At 39.2% G+C, this 10,557-nt stretch overlaps 1 protein-coding gene across 1 annotated transcript; it reads right to left on the bottom strand.

Moving 5' to 3' along the window:
• Positions 6,015-10,344, bottom strand: LOC109228204 (serine/threonine-protein kinase CDL1-like). The gene is made up of 5 exons (XM_019393367.1): positions 9,997-10,344; positions 8,359-8,540; positions 8,073-8,262; positions 7,522-7,913; positions 6,015-6,533 (listed from the first exon to the last, which is right to left on the bottom strand). The coding sequence occupies exons 1-5, from the start codon at positions 10,115-10,117 to the stop codon at positions 6,201-6,203; spliced, it is 1,218 nt and encodes a 405-aa protein (XP_019248912.1). The 5' UTR covers positions 10,118-10,344; the 3' UTR covers positions 6,015-6,200.

The following is a 10,557-nucleotide window of genomic DNA, read 5'->3' as shown; positions in this document are numbered from 1 at the left end:
GGAACTACTAACCTGTGTCGTGGGAACCAGGTACTCCGACAAATTGTGCAAATGTAAGCATCATACTTTGACCAATGTGCAATGCATTTGCTGCTTCTTTGATATGCAATCGTTATGCGTGTCTACCTGTAACGGTATAGAGATGAGTTAGACTGTGCCAGAAAAAAACTTTTTATCTATTTTACTTGTACATCTCTTTCGTAGCCAATCGTCGAGGGACCAGGTCCTCAGCTTGATTTCATCAACCCCAGAGACAAGCGATTTCGTTCAAAATGCTCTCTGCTCAGTGCTTTGGTGAATATGTCTGCAATTTGACCTTCTATGCTGCAGAATTATACAAATAAGTCCTTTTTCAACATTATCTCTAAGGAAGTGATGTCGCACGTCAATGTGCTTTGTTCTCTTATGTTGAATTCGATTCTTGGCCATGTCGAGAGCACTGATACTGTCACATAGTAAGGGTACGCACTCAGAGAACATACCAAAATCTTCCAGCTGTTGTTTAATCATAACAGTTAAGCACAGCAAGATGCAGCAACCACATATTCAGTTTATGCAGTTGAGAGGGCTACTGAGTTTTGTTTTCTTGTACCCCGTGAAATTAGACATGAACCCAGAAAGTGTGCCATGCCAAAAGTGCTTTCCTGTCCACCAGATACCCAGCATAGTCAGCATTCGCATACCCAATTAAATCAAAATTGTCTCTTGAGGGATAGTAGAGAACCAGGTCCTGTGTCCCTTTAAGATATCTCCGAATTCTCTTTGCTGCCTTTAGATGGGATTCCTTTGGATTAGATTGAAACCTGGTACAAAGACCCACACTAAAAATAATATCTGGTCTGCTTGGTGTGAGATACAGGAGTGACCCTATGATACTTCTATACATGGTCTCATTCATAGAGGAACCAGGTTCATCCATGTCTAGACGAGTGGCTGTGACAATAGGAGTATCAATGATTTTTGATCCTTCCATGTCAAATCTCTTGAGCAGCTCCTTGATGTATTTCTGTTGACTTATCATTGTCCCCTTGGGAGTTTGCTTCACTTGTAAACCCAAGAAAATTTTTAGTTCCTCCATCATGCTCATTTCAAACTCACTCCCCATGAGTTTTGCAAATTCCTTACACAGAGAATCATTTCTTGCTGCGAAAATAATGTCATCAACATAGATTTGCACAATGAGTAGGTTCCTTCCTCGTTTCTTCAGAAACAAGGGTGTTGTCAATTTTTCCTCTTGTAAAACCATTTTCTAGAAGAAACTTTGATAATCTTTCATACCAAGCGCGAGGAGCTTACTTTAGCCCATACAAAGCCTTGTCAAGTTTAAAGGCGTGCTCAGGATGCTCATGATTCTCAAATCCAGTTGGTTGCTTGACAAAGACCTTTTCTTTTAGAAAGCCATTCCGAAATGCACTTTTGACATCCATTTGGAACAATTTGAATTCCACATGAGATGCAAAGGCAATGAGAATTCTGATGGCCTTCATTCTAGCAACTGGAGCAAACGTTTCATCATAGTCAATCCCTTCTTCTTGATTCTAGCCTTGAACTACTAGCCTTGCCTTGTTCCTTGTTGCGTTTCCAAACTCATCAAGTTTGTTTCTGAATACCCACCTGGTTCTTATAATAGTTCGATCAGCAGTTCATGGAACCAGGTGCCACACACTATTCCTCTCAAATTGATGGAGCTCTTCTTGCATAACTGTAATCCAGTCTGCACTTTCAATGTTTCCTTGATATTTTTGGGCTCTATTTGAGAGAGAAAGGCTGAAAAGGTAAGTGATTTTCTTGTCTTTGATCTGGTTTGAATTACTGAATCAAGAGGAGTGGTTATGTTTTCAAGAGGGTGTGAACTTTTGTGCTTCCAGTCAGACGCCTGAGTCTCATTGTTAGAGGATCCAGGTATTTCAGATTGTGAAACTTGGCTTCTCCTTATCTCAGCATGTGTGGTGCCTTGGACAACATCGACCACTCTATTCTCAGCTTCAATTGTTGTGAATGAGGGACCAGGTTCCTCTACATCAATTGGAGATATGGTTGCACCATTCTTATTTGATTCCTAGATGTGGCTCATCATATCAGCCTTTCCATTTGCTATGTCAATGACTTCACTAGGGACAATTGACAGTTTTCCGTCTTTATCATCCTTATCATTCAAATCCTTTCCACATGGGTCATGAGATCCATTGAAGATCACATGTATGCTTTCTTCAACACATTGAGTTCTTTTGTTGTATACTTTGTAGGCTTTGCTTTGTGATGAATAGCCCAGAAAGATTCCCTTATCGCATTTGGCATCAAATTTTCCAAGTGCTTCATTGCCATTGTCGAGGAAAAAACATTTGCAGCCAAATGTTCTTAAATGTGTCAGCTTGGGCTTGCTTCAGTTCAGCGTTTCATATGGCATTTTGTTAAGAAGGGACCTGATCATGCACCTGTTCACTAAGTAGCATGCAGTGTTGACGGCTTCTGCCCAGAAACCTTTTGCAATGTCACTGCCAATCAACATTATTCTTTCCATGTCTTCAAGAGTCCTGTTTTTCCTCTCCAAAACACCATTTTGTTGAGGTGTTCTTGGAGCTGAGAAATTGTGAGTGGTACCATTTTCAACACAGAATTCGTCGAATTTTGCATTATCAAATTCTTTCCCATGCGAGAATTATGGGCCAGAAAATAATCTTGTCCCTATTTATATACATTTAAGGACCAAATGTTCTAGTCGTCCTTAATTTTTGGTCCCTAATAAACCTTTTTCTTGTAGTGATGGGTCAGACTCGATACATACTACATTATGGCTCATCTTCACAAATGCCACAAACACTTGAAAGGTTTCATCCTTGGTTCTGAGAAACAGAGTCCAAGTGAATCTGGAGTGGTCGTCCACTATAACAAATATGTACTTCTTTCTTCCTCTACTTGGCACCCTCATAGGTCCACATATATCCATATGGAGGAGATCAAGTGGCCTTGAGGTACTAACTTCCTTTTTGGGCTTGAAAGAGGATCTGACTTGCTTTCCTTTTACACATGCATCACACACCCTGTGATCCTTGAAGCTTGACTTGGGCAGACCACGAACCAGGTCCTTCTTGACCAATTTGTTCAGGAACGTGAAACTTGCATGACCCAGCCTTCTGTGCCATAGCTCAGCATTATCATCAACAATACTCAGACAGCTGAGATCTCCATTTTGCAAGGACTCAAAGTCAGCAACATGGCTATTTTTGTATCTTTTAGCCACTAACACCACTTCTCCAGTAACAAGATTTGTGACTGTGCATATCTCGGATACAAATTCCACTTTATTTTCCTTGTCACAGATCTGGGAAACACTCAACAAGCTATTCTTCAACCCGTTCACGTAGTAAACATTTTCAATAGAGTGATAAAGAGACTTCCCGATCCTTCCAACTCCCAAAATGTATCCCTTATTGCCATTTCCAAAGGATACACTCCCTCCCTGCATGGCCTTCAGTGAAAGAAAATCATTTGTACTTCCAGTCATGTGCTTCGAGCAGCCGCTATCCATGTGCCATTGTTGGCTGCTCCATTTTACTGTTCCCTCATCATCATCGTCACCATCTTCATCATTGTCAGATTTTGCCATAAGGGAAAAAATTGAGTCATACTCACCTGCTTCACTTTCCACTGCCATCATGGGGCTATCACCTTGATCATCATCTTCTTCAGATTCGATGGAAGAGTCTTCCCATGCAGCAAGGGCTTGTTTCACAACATTGTCAGCGACATCTTTTCTCTTGAATCGTTTGTCAGGAACCTGGTTCCTCTTAGCTGCTTTGTCAGTGTTGTGTTTGTATTGATCTTTCTTGAGGAGAGGGAAATCCTTGATGAAGTGTCCTAGCTTACCGCACTTATGAAATAGGCCATACCCTATTGGCTTGCTAGAACTGCCCCTTTTTGGAATGCTTCCATTTTGCTGAAACCTTTTTGTCAGGTAGGCCATATCAGTATCCTCACCACCTGATTCATTGTTGTCCGTCTTGAGGACCAGGTTCTTCTCTCTTTTGCGCTCTCTACTCTCGTTATCCTTCCCTTCTTCGTTTTATAGGTCTTGAGATTGCCGACAAGTTCATCAATGTTCAGCTCCTGAAGATCCTTTGCCTCTGTAATGGCATTTACTTTGCTTTCCAAGGAACCAGGTAATACACTAAGTATCTTCCTGACAAGTTTGTTCGTAGGGATGATCTCTACTAGTGAGTGAAGCTCATTGATGATAGACGCGAAGCGAATGCGCACATCCTGAATGGACTCATCGTCCTTCATTCTCAAAAGCTCATACTCTGTGGTCAGCATGTCAATCTTGGACTGCATTACCTGCGTTGTCCCTTCATGAGAGCTGTTTGGAGAGCTTCCTAGATCTCCTTAGCTGATTGGCATACTGAAATCCTGTTGTACTCATCTGGTCCAATACCACAGATGAGGATTTTCTTAGCTTGAAAGTACTTTTCAATAGCCTTGCGGTCAGCATCATTATATTCCTTTCTAGTTTTAGGAACTGTCACTGCGGGGTCTCCAATGGTCTTCGTAAGAATGAAGGGTCCATCGCAGATGATATCCCAGAGCTCTAAGTCTTCAGCCATGACGATGTCGTGCATCCTTGTCTTCCACCGTCCATAGTACTGGCCGTTAAATCTTGGCTGTCTGTAGGTAGACTGACCTTCTTCGAAGTTTGGTGGAGCAGCCATGAGGATCCTTTCTAGGTGTTAGCCTGATAGAAAGAACCCGCTCTGATACCAATTGATAAAAATTAAGGGTCCACCGAACTATATAGAGAATCGGGTTCTCTATTAGTTCCCACAGAACACACGTACACCGCAGTAAGTAAATGACGCAATGGAGTTTTACGTGGAAAACTCCCAGCTCACGAGATCAAAAACCACGACCTACCCTTGCAGGATTTCAACTTCACTACTGAGCATACTTTAGATTACAAACTATTGTAACCTAGGAATTAACACCTTAATCCTCACAAACTTGTAACAACACTATTACAAGCCACTTTGTAATAACTCTATTACAAAGACTTAACAACTCGACTAACTCTAGCCAAGACACAAACACAAGGGTTTATGATTTATAAAGATTTCCTACACAATGCTTCTACCTAAGCTAAGTAGGAATTGCAAGTAGAGTGCTTTAACAAAGGTACAACACAACTATGGACATGTAATAACTCGATACAGGGAATTGGTGCGTTGTTATCTTGTTCTTTGTTCTTGATGCCCTTGAGAGTCACTTGCAAGATTGATAGATGACTTGAGAGAATGCTTGGTCAATTCTTGAATGTGCTTGTTTTGTTTTACCTTTGCTTGATGTTAATAATTTATTTGTGACATCACTTGAATGATGCAAGCAAGTTAGATAAAGGGCATTCCCCATAAAGTTGACTACTGCACTGTTTTCGCACTGTTGCGTGTGCAGGCAACAACTTTACAACTAGGAGAGTTAACTTGTACAGTCACCTTGGAAACTGGTAGCTATCTGTTCCCTCTGCTGTTCCTTTGACTCTGAAGAGTTGAATTGTGTCTCCAACTGGAGACTTGTTGATCTTTAAGTTCTTGAGCATGTGTATCAGGTTCTTCATAGTAAGTTTGTTAGATCATCAAAACATAACAGGGATACACATATAACCTATCACAACTTGTGTGGAATATAGTTGATGGAGGTCGGTCCAGTAAAGTGTACACTAAGGATATAATAGCCGTTGAATTTGAAATTAGCTGAAGTGGCCGAACCACTTAATTATTGAAAAATTGACAACTTCGTTCGTTATAAGATTTTGAAAAAAAGGTTGATTTCCATCCCATCTGGGCAAGACTTCAGATTTGTCTCTTTTCTAACACCTTTAAGGTTGATTTCCACCCTATCTGGGCAAGGGATTTTAATCTCTTTCTCTAACACCTTTTCCTACATATATAGCTTTCTGTTATTTCAACATTACTTGTAACACTTTGCAGTGCAGGTAGGGACTATATAATACAGAAAATATGAGAAACTTAGCAAGAAAAAAGTTTTATATATTCACAGAAGGTTTTAGTCTCTAACACCATTGGCTTCATTCTTTCAGTACTTTCAACATCTAAAGCTTTATAGTGCAGGTGGGGAGCCGCCAATAATATACAAAATCTGCAAAAAAAACTTAGCAAGAAAAAGTTGTTTTTGGTTATACACAGAAGGTACTAGTCTCTTTCCCTAATGGCATTGGTATCATTACTTTCAGCGCGTTCAAGTCTACTCGTAAAACTTTGCAATGCAGGTGGGGATTTGAATGTGTGATCATCTTCTGCAGCCTCCTCTTCTCCCCCCTCTGCCTCTAAATCCGTCTTGTTACCGGATAAAAACTCCAAAGCAGTTACCACGTCGCTCATCAGAGGCCGTGTACTGGCTTCCTCTTGCAGGCACATTGCTGCAATTGCTAGAGCTTGGTACAGTGCCTTCATTGGATAATCCCCTCCTAACAATGGATCTGCCATTAAGTGAAACTTCTTCTTGTCTCTGAATAGTGGTGTTGCCTGCCCAGTAACTTTGTTAAAATGAGATAACAGAACATAGACAACTACAACAACTACACTTCAATCGCAAGCAAGTAAGAGTTGGATCAATCGGCTATATGATTCCTACTGTCCATATCGCTCCATTTAACCGCATCTCAGTTCAATATTATATAAATGAAAATAAGATGTACTCCACTAGAAGTTTTTTATATTTTCTACTGGTTCAAAAATCATTGACAGGACTAAAAGATTCCTAGAAAACATTGAACATAAAAGTAAATATACTAACATGACTAAAACTTAAATCCCATCTACTCCAATTGATATCACCTATATAGATCTTTTCCTACTGCGTCATACTTAACAATAGTTTTGTATAGATTCTAAGAAATTGTTAGTAACTTTCTTTCAGGTGGATTTTAGGTCTATCTCGTCTGCTCTTAACACTTTCACTCATCATGGTTTTACACCTACAGACCGGTGCATCTGGAGGTTGACGCAAGACATGACTAAAACCATCTCAAGATGACAGGAGTGAAGCCACCTTTCTTCGAAGTATTACGAAAAATTACATAAGTAATATATTGATTTTAGACGTATAAAACATATATTGAACACCCTTTATTCGGGAATTGTTTTTACTTCTTTTAAGTTTGAACACCCTTGAAAAAATTTCTTGCTTCGCCACAATGTTTTGGCCTTGTGTGTCCATAACTCAAAATAGGTGACCTAATGGCCGCCGCCCGACTAAACATACCAATAGTCACCAGATTCATATGAGCTACTGAGGAGTAAGCAATGATCTTCTTAAGATCGATCTGCCTTAAAGTGGTCGAGGAAGAGAATGCCACATCAGTCTGATATTCTAATATGTTGACTTGCACCCAGGCCTAGCTCTCTGTGGTGGGGCGGTCTCGCTAGTGCAAGATGACACAACGTTGCAACAAATTTAAAATTGGATAGTTAAGTATTTCTTGTTTAGTGACATCGAATTCTTGTAACTTACCCAGACAACAAGGTTCTGTTCTTCACTCGGCCTAGAGCTGTCAATAACTCTTCTGCCTGTGATTATTTCCAAAAAGACAACTCCAAAGCTGTAAACATCAGACTTTGTTGTCAATTGACCTGTGGAAGCATACTCAGGTGCACAATAACCATAGGTTCCCATAACCCTGGTGGAAACATGAGTCTTCTCACCAGTCGGACCTAACTTGGCTAGTCCAAAATCAGAAAGCTTGGGATTGAAGTTCTCGTCTAAAAGTATATTGGATGCTTTAAAATCGCGGTAAATTACTGAAGGATTAGCTGTTTCGTGCAAGTATTCAAGTCCTCTGGCTGCTCCTTCCGCAATTCTCATCCTTGTAATCCAATCAAGTGGCCTTTTTTCTGGACTAAGCTCTGCAAAATCAGGTACATATATATTATAAGTAACTTTAAATTAAAGATGCAAAATTCACCTGAAGGTGGTGTAGTTGTCATTTACTTAAGTTAGTTGATGGATATGTATATCTTAAGTTATGCAATAAAGGTTAAAATTTGTTGGATATGAATGCATACCAAGAAGGTGATCTTCTAGTGAACCATTTGACATGAATTCATAGACTAATATTCGCTGGTCGCCGTCTGAGCAATATCCTTCCAAAGTAACAAGGTTAGGGTGATGAAGAAGGCTCAACAACAGAACCTCCACAAGGAACTCTCTATTTCCTTGGAAGCCATTCCTATCAAGTTGCTTTACAGCAACATCCTGAAAAACACAAAAGGATAAACAATGAATAACTAAACAACAATAATAGTATAATGTTGGACCCATTGATTAAAGAAAATGTGGGAAGAGTAGTACTATATTCTTGCTGTCAATGTGGCCCTTGTATACTTTTCCAAAACCACCTTCACCAAGCAAACATTCAGAATCAAAGTTTTTAGTGGCAAGAGCCAAGTCATTGAATGTGAATGTCTGAGCTGAAATGTTTCCTTTTCCGTATTTTTCTATCTCTTCAACTATGTATCTCCTTCTGCTTCTATCTGCACCGAGTATACAATATGTCAAACAGAAAAGCTGGATTTTTCAAGCTAAATGGATACAGTGTGCAGCAGGGGCGGAGCTAGAAATCAAGGTGCAGGTTTTTTCGAAGCCAGTAACTTTGGTTCCAAACTTTGTACTTGTCTTAAGAAATCCATTTAATATATATAAATTATTAATTTAGAATCCAGTAACTTAAAAGTGCTAGAATTCTGAACCTATAAGCTTTCAAATCCTGACTCCGCCTATGCAGTGCTCAATCTCTTCAGAGAAAGGGTCAATAGCACTAAATTGGATTGGATACTACTTCTAATAACAAAGATGCTTGTGAAGTGAAAGCAGGAGAGAACATATAATCTAGCACATAATGCAATTTTCAACGAAAACAACCCAGTGTAATCCCATAAGTGGGGTCTGGGGAGGGTAGGATGTACGAAGCCTTAAACCTACCCTGGAAGGGCAGAGAGACTGTTTCCGATATACCCTCGGCTAAAGTAGATGGTAGAAGCACTGATAGCAAGTAATAACAAGACAATATAATTAAAAAACTAAAACGAAGATAGCAATAGAGAATATGAAAGCGGTACCGATAGCAAGTAATAGTAAGAGAATATATTTGGGGAGGAAAATCTTTTCATTACACGAAAGATTCTACCAAGGGAGAAAAAGCAGAAGGAAACAAGCTTCCACCCCAAAGAACTAGTGCGACATATTTACGTGCTAACTAATATATAAGTATATAGAGCTGAGCGAGTAAGCAAGAAGAATATATTGACCGTACAGGCATTTCCTCTTCTTTCATCACCATTGAAAGCGCTTTGTCCCGCCTATCAGAAAGGCCCCCACCCATCTCTCTGACTTCTGAGAGCCGCTAAATAATGAGGTTCGGCATCTGCTTGAGCAGCAAGAAGAAAGGTTTGATCCGCTCAGTTTAGATAATTTCCATGGGCCAAGACGGTGTCTAGGATGGCAGCCAACTATCTTTCCGTAGGGATTATCATTTCCAGTCTGGCTCTCGAAGACTCAATATCAGAGGAAGGTTTTTTGCAAATTAGTCCCGCATTAGTATCTGAATTAGTCGAATAAAATTCTAATATAATAGAGTAACGTTCGAGACTCACTATCATAGGCGGATATAAAGTCCTATCTATCCAAATAAAAAACACTTGACTCTTTTTTCTGGAGGGAGGCATGTCAAGCCCTGGCTTTAAATTTTATCCAGTAGCATGCTTGTTAGGTGGTTAAATTCATTTCAATTTTCTTGTTAAGATTTAAGACGAGCATAAATGAAGCGACATGGACAACAATGATTCATTTAGTCGTTCACAACTTACTTTGACTCGAGACTTAATTATTGTTGTAATTTGTTAGGACATCAGATCCATATACATATGCAAATTTGTATTGGCTATTTTACAAAATTGGGTGCACGATGATAAAAAGGACAAGATCAATTACCAGTTTTAATAGAAATATTGGCGAATGACGATATAGATTTGGTGTCTTGAATGCTTTTTTTCAAAGAATTTCTAGTCTGAATCTTGTCTTCTGATGACAAGCAACATGAAAAACAGATCATCCTCACTTTCCTCCTGCTATACTATATACAATATCATATCTTATATTTGCAAAATCATCAACAAAAAAATCTGGGCTTGGTCACAAAATGTCATCGTCATTATCAAATTTAATGACGATAATTTTTAGAGAGGACTCCACCAGCGAGAATATATTCAAAAACTCGATACCCATATCAAAGGTAAAAATCAAATTCTTTTGATCCCTGACGGAGCCAATTTTTTTTTTTTTTTTTGGGTCTCCCAGGAAATCAATTTTTTTTCTTTCTCTTCTTTTTAGCAAAATGTTAGTTTAGCTGTCTATCCATTCGGACCCAACTATTTCGGGAGGGAAAGAATTATATCAAATTTGTAATATTATTAGTTGGATGGACATTATTAGTACCTTTTTTTTTTTTTTTTATAATTTGTTATAAGGAATTTTTATATTCCTATACACTAT

The sequence above is a fragment of the Nicotiana attenuata genome, chromosome 6 (genome assembly GCF_001879085.1).
Source record: "Nicotiana attenuata strain UT chromosome 6, NIATTr2, whole genome shotgun sequence".
NCBI classification, from domain to species: Eukaryota; Viridiplantae; Streptophyta; class Magnoliopsida; order Solanales; family Solanaceae; genus Nicotiana; species Nicotiana attenuata.
The sequence above is the reverse complement of the archived record's forward strand: the minus strand, read 5'-3'. Positions and strand labels throughout refer to the sequence as shown.

What these genes read in the sequence shown, in the direction of transcription:
- LOC109228204 (XM_019393367.1), bottom strand. Translation starts at nt 10,117, where the DNA reads ATGATCTGTTTTTCATGTTGCTTGTCATCAGAAGACAAGATTCAGACT. An exon ending in CAATATTTCTATTAAAACTG is followed by an intron (nt 8,541 to 9,996) that starts GTAATTGATCTT and finishes TACTCGGTGCAG; the next exon opens with ATAGAAGCAGAAGGAGATAC. An exon ending in ACTAGAAGATCACCTTCTTG is followed by an intron (nt 7,914 to 8,072) that starts GTATGCATTCAT and finishes CTGATTTTGCAG; the next exon opens with AGCTTAGTCCAGAAAAAAGG.